Source organism: Leptonychotes weddellii, chromosome 7, assembly GCF_054177405.1.
Source record: "Leptonychotes weddellii isolate Sample4059 chromosome 7, ASM5417740v2, whole genome shotgun sequence".
In the NCBI taxonomy this organism is placed as follows: Eukaryota; Metazoa; Chordata; class Mammalia; order Carnivora; family Phocidae; genus Leptonychotes; species Leptonychotes weddellii.
In genome coordinates this window covers 23,093,594-23,106,133 of record NC_138375.1, presented here as the reverse complement: position 1 = coordinate 23,106,133, position 12,540 = coordinate 23,093,594, and the positions used below count along the sequence as shown (strand labels likewise).

Sequence of the window (12,540 nt, the reverse complement as noted above, 5' to 3'; positions counted from 1 at the left end):
GTGGCTTTTCTTTCAATAGTAGTCAATGTTGGAGCATTCACTCCACCCCCACCTGTGCCCTAGCTCCCAGGTGCTGGGGACTCCTTATGTCAGAAGGCCAAAAGGGCGTGACTCACTCAGCAGCCCACAGGAAAGGATGCTAGGGAATCCACTCAAATCTATACAAAGGCCACTTAATCTACTCCTCTTTGTATCTTTTATTTTTTATTTCATGTAAAAACAACAACAAAGTTAACCATTTAGGAAATATATGCTAACATTCACCTGGGGGCCAAAACAGTGAGCAGAAAGGAGCTCACCTTGCCTTTTTCCTTGTACAGCCCGATGATCGAGATGACCGATGGCCGAATGAGTCTCCAAGGAGATTCCACCTGAGTGGCGCTTAGGGAGCGCGTGGACTTCTTTACAATCTGGTATTCCTAAAAGTCAGCGCATGCCAGGTCAGGGATAGTCTCATTACCCTTCTGGGGCCTCTGGCATCAAAATATATTCAGATTGTGAAAACCTCAGTTGTCTTTTGGGTTAGACAGCCCTTTCTCTGCGCTCCATCTCTGGTCAAGCAGCTAAAGGAGTTTATGATGAATCCCACTGGATTCAGCCAGCCCTCTGCTGTAACACACTGCCATGCTTCCCTCTCCACAAAAGAGCTGAGTGGAGGCTGCAAGCACCCAGGGTTGCTCTTTCTTTGACCGTACCCCATACGTCCTACTTCGTGCTTTCTGGAATGGAGTCAGGAACCGGAAGCCGAGAGGCCTCAGAGACGTAGGAGGGCTATCCTGTGGTCAGGTTCTCCCTGGAAGCCGCTCCTACCCCCATCCCAAGTTCACAATCATGGTTAGAAAGTATCTTGCCATTTTAAGCTTAATTCGCTCAACCAAAAATGTAGCAAGCCCTTGTTTCTTATAAAACCCAAACCACAAACCCCGACAACTGTTATTCCACATAAAACACCCCACTGACAAACGGCAGCAGCTTTGGTTCTAACCCCTCACATTTGGAAAAGAAAATACTTTCCCGTCAGCCACCGTTTCCCCCTGTCCTGGCATGCAGAAGCTCAAATCTCAACCCCTTTCTTGTCCATCACCCACATGCACACGTGTGTAAGCAGGGTACACTATTTATAACATAAACAAGAGTTTCAGCAAACCTATTGCTAAAGCACTTCCACAGTCTATCGTCTTGCTATCCTTCTTAGAATAATCAATCTCTTAAATGAGACAGATATTCCAGCATAAGCAAAAAAAAAAAAAAGAAAAATCACTTCATGCTTAATGTGAGAAAAGAGACATCAGAAAATAGTTTTTAATCCTTAATTAGTATATTCTACAGCCAAGGTAGAAGTGAGATGTCTGCTAATGATTTTTTGTATTCCTGGCAGCTTAAAACCATTATATTTTGCAGTTTTACAAGGTATCTACCAGCTATCCTGGCCTCCCAGACTCTGATTCATTTAAAAAATGTTGGTTTGGCAAGGTTACTACCCTTTTACTGAAACCATCATGGAGACGGCCAGACAGAGTCCGTGGGTTTTCAACCCTCGAATACGGAGTTCATGTGTAGACTTGTGAGGGAACTCTCTCTGACCGATCTCCAGCTGCACCTCTTGCCATCTCCCCTTTGGGAGTCGATGGGAACCAGAGGCCTGCATGCTTCCTTGTTCCCTTGATGAGTTTCAGGGGTCCCACTGCACTTTTTAGACCTCTGCTGTCCAATATAGTCACTGTGGCTGTCTATACGCAAATGAAGATTAAAACAAAAATTACACTCCTCAGTCTCACTATCCACTTTTCATGTGCTCAAGTAGACACACGTGGCTACCATACTGGACAGTACAGACATAAAATATTTCCATCACTGTGGAAAGCTGTATTGGGTGGCTCTACTCTTGGCAATGCTTTGTAGGGAGAGAGAGAACAAGGGAAAAGGGTGAATCCTGGCAAAAAAAGAAGAAGAAAAGGAAAAGGGTGATTTGACAAGGGTTTGAAAAAGTCTTTCCTCTAAAATCTTCACCAGCCTGTGCTTTCTAGAAGCCTCATTAGAAATAGGTATTTCTGGGCTATAAATATGGTCGGGTTTCTCTCAGTTAAGAAATCACCTCAGAGCGAGGCCTCCTTGGCTGTGATGGCAGGAAACCCTCTCTCATTTTCTGCACTAACTAAAACAGCCTGACAACGTGGCTCTCTTACGATTTCTGATCCACCCCCTGACTCCACCAGTCCAGTTGGATTATTCTGAGCAGGCCACAGGCTCGTCTCCAGTCACGGGTCCAGAGGGGTTTTAACCAGAACCCACGCAGGTTTTCTGCTCTGCTTTTTCTCCACATCCCGACTCAAGCTGTCTTTGGGTAGATTCCACACAGCATAACCTGATCAACAGCTGCCTCTGGAACACGGGCACTTCTTATTTGACTGGCTAGGTAAAACGTTCTTCCCAGTGATTCTGGCAAATCTCTTTGCGATTCATTGGCCTGTCTCTAAAATGGTGATAACACACCCAAAGTAACGACCCGACCCAGATGACCTGCCCCAGGTCCTTTTCATCTCTACGATCTATGAGTCTACATGCACTTATGGATGTTGCTGCTCCACCCTCCGCCTCCATCTCTGCTTCATTGTAGGCAAGATGCCGATGGTTTCTCTCGAGCCCTGGGGCTGATGGTGCCAGGACTGAGAGAACACTCCACAAGTTCCCGAGACTGAGCCTGCCTTCAACTTGGTTAGGAGCTCTCTACCCACTTTTCACTGGGTTGAGGTTGATGTAATTGAGGAAGAGCCCTGTGAAGAATTATGGAGCCCTGAGCTCTTCTGGGGCAGGCCCTGCGATATTAACATCGCTGCCTCCTTCACCCCCATCCGCAGCCCCTCTGACCTTGCCTGTTTGAGTCATTACTGTGTAACAGGGAAAATCCCAGACACAGTAAGGGCACACACAGGCAATGCCCCCCCTCACACGACCCAACACCCACCCACCCACCCACCCACCCAGTGGTTACGGTGACACCTGACGCGCCCACGAAACAGGCCATGGTGGTCGACCACAGACCGTGAGGCGCCATGGTCTCCTGGCAGTGAAAGCAGCTCTCCGTTCCAAAACACACAGTAGGAAGAGGGACCAAGATGTCGAGATCCAACAAAGGATTATTTTTCTCTACTGTTTTCAAATACTAGGCTGACTTCCTCCTAACCTCCATGGATAGACCTCGCTCTCTGTGCTACATCTCTAGTCCCAAATACCCCTGCCCACACAGATGGGCAGTTCTTCACAACATGGATGCTCTTGTTGGTCTCCGAAAGAGTAAAAGAAAGCCTAGAGACGCAGGGGTGGAAACACACTCTTATGTCCCTAACCGGGAAACTTGCACGGCATGAGAAAACGAAAGCTCTGTGGTACCGTACTACCTGTGATGCTCCAGTGGAGTCCAGTAGCTGGGGAAGAGAGTGCTTTCGGCCATCTCGGGAGACTTCCAACATCCTGGCCCGGGGGTCCCCATTTCGCACCATTAGCTCATTATATTCTTCAACAGACTCTAGCCGGTGTATACCCCCTTGTAAAAACATGGAGAAAAACACGGCATGATATGGGATGGAAAGAATCTTACGAGAGCATCACAGGCATAAGCTTGTTGCATTTACAGCCACACTACATGGTTTTCGGAAGGCCTGGTGTCTAATACTTTCAAAGCACTGAGCTCATAGCTTTCTACCAATAAGCTGGGTGAGCGTTGGGGCCACTGATGCCGGATTATGAAGAAAGTGCCAGTCTTCGAAGGGACCGGACTGGATATGGGAAAATGTATACGTTTCATCCAAGTAAGATGTAGACAGGGTTGATAAGGCAATAAACAAGAGAATGCTATCAGTGGATGGTTTTCTAGTGATGGAGGAACATTACTTGGTGGTTGGTGCAGTTCCATTGTTGGGGCGGGTGTTTTTTTTTTTTTCATGTAATGAGTTTTTAAATAATATTTGACAGAGAGAGACACAGTGAGAGAGGGAACACAAGCAGGGGGAGTGGAGAGGGAGAAGCAGGCTTCCCGCGGAGCAGGGAGCCCGATGCGGGGCTCGATCCCAGGACCCTGGGATCATGACCTGAGCCGAAGGCAGACGCTTAATGACTGAGCCACCCAGGTGCCCCTAAATAAAGTTTTTTATTAAAGAATAAAAACTTACAGAAATATGCACAAGTCGTAAGTGTACAGTTCCATGAAATTTCACAAAGTGAATGTTCCAAAAACCAACACTCAGACCAAGAAACAGTATTTCTGGAACCCAAAAGCCACTTTGGCACCCCTAACCAGCCTTCACCCATGGTAACCATTATCCCGACTTCCAACATCATAGATGACTTTTGTCTATTTTTGAACTTTATATAAATGAACACATGCGATATGTACTTTTTTATATCTGGCTCCTCATTCTTAGCATCTGTTTGTGAAAGTCCCCATGTTGCTGCTAAGAGTCTGTTCATCCCGTTTCTGTATACTATTTCATTGTATAAACACATCACAATTTGGCTATCCATTCTGTTGCTGATGAACACTTGCTTTGTTTCTAGTTTCAGTTCTAGAACAAGGGTCAACAACTTTTTTGGGGGGGGGGCGGGTAAAAGCCAGATAGTAAATGTTTTAGGCTCTATGGGCCACAGATGGTCTCTGCTGCATATTTTCTAAACGTGTTTTTTTTTTTTTTTTTAAACCCAATGAAGATGTAGAAAGCATTTCTAGCTTGTAGTCCATACAAATATAGCTGTGGGTGGTAATTTGCTGACCCTTGATCTAGAACATACTGTTATGGAACATTCTCATACAAATCCTAACTGTGGGGTGCAGACCTAGGACAGAGTTGCTGAGCTCCGGGTACATATCCACCTTTCCCAATGCCTTAACACCACTGTGCTGTGAGTCCTGGTTTCCCCACATCCTCCTCATACTTGGTGGTGCCAGTTTTTTAAATTTTAGCTACTCTCATGGATATATAATGACATTTCACTGTGGGTTTTTTTTTTTTTTTTTTAAGATTTTATTTTCAAGTAATCTCCACACCCAAAGTGGGGCTTGAACTCATAATCCTGAGATCAAGAGTCCCACGCACCACCAACAGAGCCAGCGAGGGGCCCTCACTGTGGTTTTTAATTTACATTTCACTGATGACCAATGTGACAGAACTTTTTCAAATATTCATTGGCTGTTTTACTTCTGTAAATTTGACAGTGTTTTTTTTTTTTTTAAATAAAGTTGTAAAGTGTCTGTTCTGCTTATTTTTTTTTTTTTAAAGATTTTATTTATTTATCTGAGAGAGAGAATGGGAGACAGAGAGCATGAGAGGGGGAGGATCAGAGGGAGAAGCAGACTCCCCGCTGAGCAGGGAGCCCGATGTGGGACTCGATCCCGGGACTCCAGGACCATGACCTGAGCCGAAGGCAGTCGCTTAACCAACTGAGCCACCCAGGTGCCCTGTTCTGCTTATTTTTTTATTGGGTTTCTTTTTGTTGTTGATTTATAGGAGTTTTAATTTTTTTTGTTAATGTGTTTCAGATATGAGTCCTTCATGGGATCTATGTATTGTAAATATCTTCTCCATGTCTGTGACTTGCCTTTTCACTCCTAATGGAATTTTTATTTATTTATTTTTTAAAATATTTTATTTATGTATTTGACAGAGAGAGACACAGCGAGAAAGGGAACACAAGCAGGGGGAGTGGGAGAGGGAGAAGCAGGCTTCCCACTGAACAGGGAGCCCGGCGCGGGGCTGGATCCCAGGACCCTGGGATCATGACCTGAGCCGAAGGCAGATGCTTAACGACGGAGCCACCCAGGTGCCCCTCTTAATGGTATTTTTAGATGAGCAAAAATTAATAATTTTAACACAGTATGATATATCAATTTTTCCCTGTATGCTTAGAACTTTTGTGTCTTAGGAAATTTTTATAGTAATTTTTAAAGACACCTTTATCAATACCTAGTTTATATTATATGCTATTTTAAAATAAGATAATTTAAGGGACTTTAATTTTAAACAATGGCTCAATTACATTGAATATAGCTATAATTACATTACAATGTTTACATGATACATTATAAATGTATATATACATATGTGTGTGTTTAGAGCTGTATACACATATTCTTTGTAATATCAAATTCTCCTAGACTATGTTTCGTTTGATGACCTAAAATTCAATTTACGTAAACATTTCTCAGAAAGTTTTTCATGGAATAAAACAGGATGATTCTGTACTCTTTTCAAAATAATATATTGAGTCTTTAGTGGTGATGAAAAGTTGGAAGAGTGCTGATATAGTTATATTAACATGAACATCACTAAATGCTTGGTGTTTCAAAAGCTACATATTAACTTTGTGATACAGGTTTTCAAACACCTGAAACTCCTTTGCAATCAAAGAGAAATTTCCATTTAAAAAGATCACAAACCTAGGGCATTAACACGGATAAATCAAAAATACCAAAATTAAAAGGGAACCCTGCTGGCAAAAAAGGCAGTATGAAGTAAGGAAAATTCAGGTTAGAATATTAGGAAAAATGTTCTATAAAATCACTTTAGTCATTCTGGAGCCAGACTAGGCAAAAATCTTTGTGGAAATGGCTGGAACTTCTTTACAGAACCTCTTTAATAATTCATGACTTACTAATTCATGGCCAGATTAATCCATCTTGGCATGCTTAGTATCTGAAAAAGATTTATTAGAAGAAAGTGCCTTTTGAGCTGACAGGGAGGCACTTGCCTTAACAGAAGAGAAACCACATACAGTAGTGTCTGTAGATAATATACTGATACGTGAATACCAGAGTGACTCACTTTTAGAAAATAGGAAATAAATATCCAAGTTTACAGGACAAATTAGCAGTTGAGCACATTAAAATCTCCTGTAGTCAAACGTCTTTAGACTGAACATATTCACAGCCCTGAAGGAAGACCCAGTTCCGTAAGCCTCCTTCACAGGTCTCAAATTACTTTTCCAGCCTTATTTATCTCCCACTGCCCTGCTACGTGAATTTGTGAATCCGTGGCTCTGGCCTGCTGATTCTCAAAGGAGAGGATCTGTCCTCCTCCCACATCCTTTCCAAAACTGGGGAGCCTATAAATATTGCTTGACATTTTACCTCACTTTGCTGGCACCATTGTCCCTCCCACCCCGAGGGGCTCCATACCCCTAATCTCCCTGACAAGCTCTGCTGGATTCAATCATGGTTCCTGATGGATTACTGGATCTTTCAGAAAGCTGAGGAGGAAAAACAGTTGCCAGAAACTTCTCTAACCCATTTCCCCCCATTGCCCCTAAACATTTCTCATGCATTTTCTCCCTCTTCTAGACCACTGTTGCTTCCTCTTGGGTTCTGTCAAATCTTGCCAAGGTCCTGGCCCTCCTTTATCTTGTGTCCTCTGAATTCCTCCCCTGAGCACCACGACCCAGAGAGACTTCCATCTTCGTACCTCTCGTGCGTGCCCTATCATGACCTAAAGTTCTCAAGACTATTCTTGTCCGAACCTATTCAAGCATCTTCCCCTCTTGAGAGGGAAAGAGGAGACGACAATGAGAGTAAGGTTGCAAATGACGGTGATGACCGTGATGTTAATGGCCGCGGCGGTGGGGTGTATCACATAATCCCCCTTCCCATGTCTGTATCTATAAAACCCCAGACTGGGGAGTAGGATTCTCATCAAGTCTCAGGAAGGCAAGGGGTAGGTAAGAAGAACGATCTGGGAGGCAGATCTTTTTGCTGGCACTGAATGAGTGACCTTTGGGATTCCCTTCACTTCTCTGGTCTCATCCATAAAATGAGGAATGTGACTGCACAGGTTTCAAAGGTCCCTGATGCCTCCCCAGAGCTCTGTGGCCCTCCTGGGTTTATAAGGTGTTGATTAACTCTGCCAAGACAGCTGACCTTAGATCTCCATCCCCTATGCCCTGTGACTCCTAGGCCCCAAACACACACAGGAATTGAACGTCTTTCTCTCTGTTGTTCCTTGGGGCTGCAGGGGAGCTAGCCAGTCTCTCCACATGAGGACCTTCGGCACAGTGTCTCCCCTCCAACTTATCAGCCTCTGACCATATCACTGTTTCGTCGCAGACCCAAGTTCAGATAACTATTATGAGTTACAAATACACTAATTCACTTTATTATTCAGGTTTGTTAAAAGAAACAGATGTATTTTATGTACCAGTCACTTTACCTGAGGACAGCTCAGTAGACGACCAGGGTGGGGAGCAGTGTGGGGGTGGTGAGGGGGCGGTGGTCCTGGGTGGCAGGCACAGACTGCCCTTCTGCATGCATTTGTGCAGAAGAGGAGACTGACAGGCTTTGGATGTTAATACGCCATGCTTTGGCTGGCTACTTGCATGTGTTTTGTGTGTTTGTTTTTTAATCTGCTCACCCTTTCAAAGCCAGGATTATTATCTCCTTTTTTCAGGTGAGGGAATGGAAGTTCAGGGGCTTGAAGTAAGCGGCCCAAGGTCACAGGAGATGCCTTTCACGGGTGGGCAGCCAGGGCTGGCTTCCCCACCATGCAGAGGGCCCACAAGAGAGTTTTCAGTATAAACATCATAGTAATGAAGAGATAATAAAGAATCCAGCTCGTGTCTTCATACCAATGCAGCCGTGAAATATAACGTTCAGGGTTGGTTGGTTTGTTTTTTAATAGGGGAAAGAGCCCATCAGGGAGTTAGTGCCTAGGACCCACGGATCATAACGGGTTCCTGCACGTGGCCTCTGCTTTCAGCAAGAACTTAGGACGCAAGCCCGCTGCTATGAGGTTCTGCCCAGGAAATGTGAACTCTCTTTGTTCCCAGAGCTGCAACTCCCATCCCATTTTCCCGCCTGCTTCGTTGAGATGCAGATTTAATACCAAGTAAATAGCTCTTTGCCCCTGGTTCCGGTGGACCAAGGGCTTGGGGGAATGGGCATTTGCCAGGAAGATAGGCCACTAGGAATATGCCACAGGGCAGGGGTCACCTAAAGTTCTGCGGAAGTAAATGAACCATATACACAGGAAATTTAGGTTTGAGCAGAGACAAACGGGGAGATGTTGACATTCGCTTCATTAGGACTCAAAAATATTCACCAGGGCAGCCGGGCTGAATGCAGTTTTATGCTTGGGGCATGCACTATCTAAAGGAAAAACAATTTTAAGGCTGTAAGGGAAAAAAAAGAGCTCATTCCATTAATGACCTTATCTTTCCACTCCTGAGGCTAGAAGCTCACTTTCAGACAGGCCACATCAGGCAAAGAGTTCCACTCACCTGAAAGACGACTCTTGAGCTTCATTTTACTGCTGCCCTGTTTGGGACTTTCCAGGTTTCCCTTGGATTCCTCGGGGCCACCGGAATCTTGGGGCTCATCTGACGCAGGCATCTGGAAATGCAGAGAACACCGAGCTGATGGGAGAGGCGGGCTTGCAATCACTGATGAGATCTCCTCCCAGAGGTTATCTCAAGGCTTGAAGAGCAGCAATACAGGTATCACGTGAGAAAAAAAGCTTCCCGGGATCAAAGCACAGCCCCTCTGATAACCTGGAACCATACAGCCTTATGCTGGCAAGTTCCTCCTCAGCATGCAGCCCCTGCACAGCACAGAAACGGCAGGTTTCAAAGTGGAAATAGTCCCAGAGGCCACTTCATTTCTGGAGGAAACTTGTTGGTCAAGGTCTCCCAGGGGGTCGGTCACAAAGCCACAACGATACCCCAGGTCTCTTGGCTTGTGGGCTAGTGCTTTTTCCTATGGCGCAAGTTGCAAGAAATACTAAACCAGGGCGCCTGGGTGGCTCAGTTGGTTAAGCGACTGCCTTCGGCTCAGGTCATGATCCTGGAGTCCCGGGATCGAGCCCCGCATCGGGCTCCCTGCTCAGCGGGGAGTCTGCTTCTCCCTCTGACCCTCCTCCCTCTCATTCTCTCTCTCGCAAATAAATAAAATCTTAAAAATAAATAAATAAAAAAAAAAAAAAAAAAAAGAAATACTAAACCAGAAATTTAAACTCAATTCTGAAATACAGCAAAACATTAATTTTTTGGCAGCCAAATAACTACACCCCTTGGGTCAACCACACTGTCTGTGTGCTATACTGAGTACTGATTAGCACTGCTCGGCCACGTGCAGGTAGCCCCAGAAAGTCAGCCCACACGTCTGTATGTTGTATGCATGCTACCAGACCCCAAGGGGTGATACAGAAAGAAAGGTCTCAAGGGTCTGTCTACAGGGTCCTCTGAGAGAAGCCAAAAATGCTAAAACAGCAACGACAAAATACTACATTTATTAGAGAAGAAAAGGAGACTTATATGCTTGAGAGTGTATATAAAAAATTGGGGAAGTAAATTTACATGTATAAAACTTAAGAGATACATCAAACAATGAGTTTTCCCATTTGAAATTTTATTTTCCTTTGAGCTTCTGAAGGGAAAAAGTCATATTAATTAAAACAGGTAGGATTCATGTGAAGAAACATGAATTTAAAAAGATATAGAAGATATCCTTAAACACTTCATCGTCATCGAAAAGTCACAATTATAATGTAAAAAAAAACACCCCAATCCTGAATGTTAACTGATAATAAAAATTATACACTGTATATCAAATTCAGTATATGAAAATGCATAATCTCCCAGATAAACCTCACCTCCTTCTAAGACGTAATTGTTTATACGTAAATATTTTTTTAATATATGTATTTTTGTATTTTAAGTAGGCTCCACACCCAACATGGGGCTCAAACTCATGGCCCTGAGATCAAGAGTGGCATGCTCCACAGACTGAGCCAGCCAGGTGTCCTTATATGTAAATCTTATATGTAATATAGGAGATTTGCAAAATTCCCCCTTCCCCCATAAGTTCAAGTATCTCTCCGGATGAGAAAGAGGAAAAAAAACGTCTGAGAAATGAGGAGATGCAGGCAAGTTGAGGAAGGGGCCGTGGGAAAGCAAATGAATCCCGATACATAAAACAAAGATACATTTGGTGAGTCCCTATTACAATGTTGGGGATTGGCAGGTCTCCAGGTTTAAATTATGAAGTAAAGGCAAGAATGGAATCCTGAGGATGATTTTAGAGATTCTCAAGAGGGATGTCTTTCCCAACCCCAAATTGTAACATTTAATTCACACCCAGTGCAAAAGAACCCTCTTGGAGACCTGCCAGAGATCTGAGGCACAGGAGGAGACATGCAAATAGGAATAATCCAGAGAGAAGCCTCAGGGCCTCCCCTTTGCTTAATTTTAAAGCTTTATGGAAAGAACTGTCTCTGGACTATAAACAGCAATTACTGGAGACTGAGTTAAGTTCCTGGTTCTTTCTCTCATACCACCTGACCCAGGTTATCAGGCTATGGAGAAGAGTATTTCTCAGTTTGTAGGTCATTACCTCCTCGGTGCCCAGTCAGTGGGTGGATTACTCCACAGTGGCCAAGGCCCAGACCATCAGAAAGCATGTCCGAGGAGCTCGTGTCAAGGGAAGAAAACAATCCCGGCCCACTGTTTCTGAACTTAGGAAGTTTCCTTCTTGCATTTTTTCTCTGTTTTTTCAGCGTGGTCCCAGTTTTTCATGCAGTCGGAGGAATTTTGGAGATGACATAAGCCCTCATATGAGTAACCCAAAGGAAAGTGACCTGCTCAAGGCTTTTCAACTCATTACAGGCAAGGCTGAGACTCCTCAGTCTCCTGATTTCCAGCTTCATGCGTCATGAGGATTTTCCCTCCCTCCATTCTTAGATGCTTTTTAATTAAGTTAACACTTTGGATGATCAATACCGTACCATACCGTATAGTTCATATTCCTGACATTTTTCCCATTTAGTGTTCCCAGCAAACATGGGTCCCAAGGTAAAAAATATTCTCTCCATAGACAGATGAGGAAATAAATGGAGACCCTGAAGTAACACCTTTTTGTTTATAACATATATCCGAGAGCTAGGCTAGATCACGTGTGCAGAGAATGAGCGTGCAGGATGAGTGGTGTAGTTTTACAAGAGCGAATACACACTGTGTCAAATCTATGTTCTTGTGATGCGAGCCCAACTGCAGCCAACTCTTCTTTATTTTCAGAATCTGAGAGAGGCGGTTTAGAAGAGAATCACAGCCTTAAGGAATAACCTTCTTTTTTTAATCTTGAATGTGCCAAAGAATGAGATGACATTTGGTTTCTATGATCTATAAAATAGCATTTCTTATACCAAGGAAATCTTACACGAAAGATGGTGTGTGTTACATTACCACCGAGAGCTCGTAACTAAAACCAATCAGAATGGACCTAGAGATATCTTGAAGAGGTGCAAACAGTACACTGTTGAGCTCAAGGTAGAAGCACAATCTGATTTCAGAACCCCCAGAAAGTGCACGGTGTTCAAACAGAACCTTTTCCTCTTGCAAAAGAAAACAGTCTGCCATGATTTGAGGTGGTTTGGAACTCAAGAAACAGGGAGTAACAACATACAAAGTGCAATTTTGATCACAGTGCACCTTTCTTCAGTCTTCTGACTATTGTCTGAAAATGCTGACACTCTAAAGAGACCCTTTGCTGTATTTTTATTTTTTTAG

At 43.9% G+C, this 12,540-nt stretch overlaps 1 protein-coding gene across 8 annotated transcripts in view; it reads right to left on the bottom strand.

Annotated features, from left to right (window-relative positions):
- PDZD2 (PDZ domain containing 2) overlaps nucleotides 1–12,540 on the bottom strand; it is a 340,075-nt gene that overhangs the window by 38,774 nt on the left and 288,761 nt on the right. For all 8 annotated transcript variants that reach the window (XR_014146865.1, XM_081825945.1, XM_081825946.1 and 5 more), the window contains 3 exons: nucleotides 9,259–9,370; nucleotides 3,399–3,544; nucleotides 300–419 (listed from right to left, as the gene is read on the bottom strand). Coding sequence is in view for 7 of the 8 variants with exons in the window: in XM_081825945.1 (XP_081682071.1) it covers nucleotides 300–419; nucleotides 3,399–3,544; nucleotides 9,259–9,370 (378 nt within the window). In the remaining variant the exon portion in view is untranslated. The remainder of the gene's footprint in view (nucleotides 1–299; nucleotides 420–3,398; nucleotides 3,545–9,258; nucleotides 9,371–12,540) is intronic.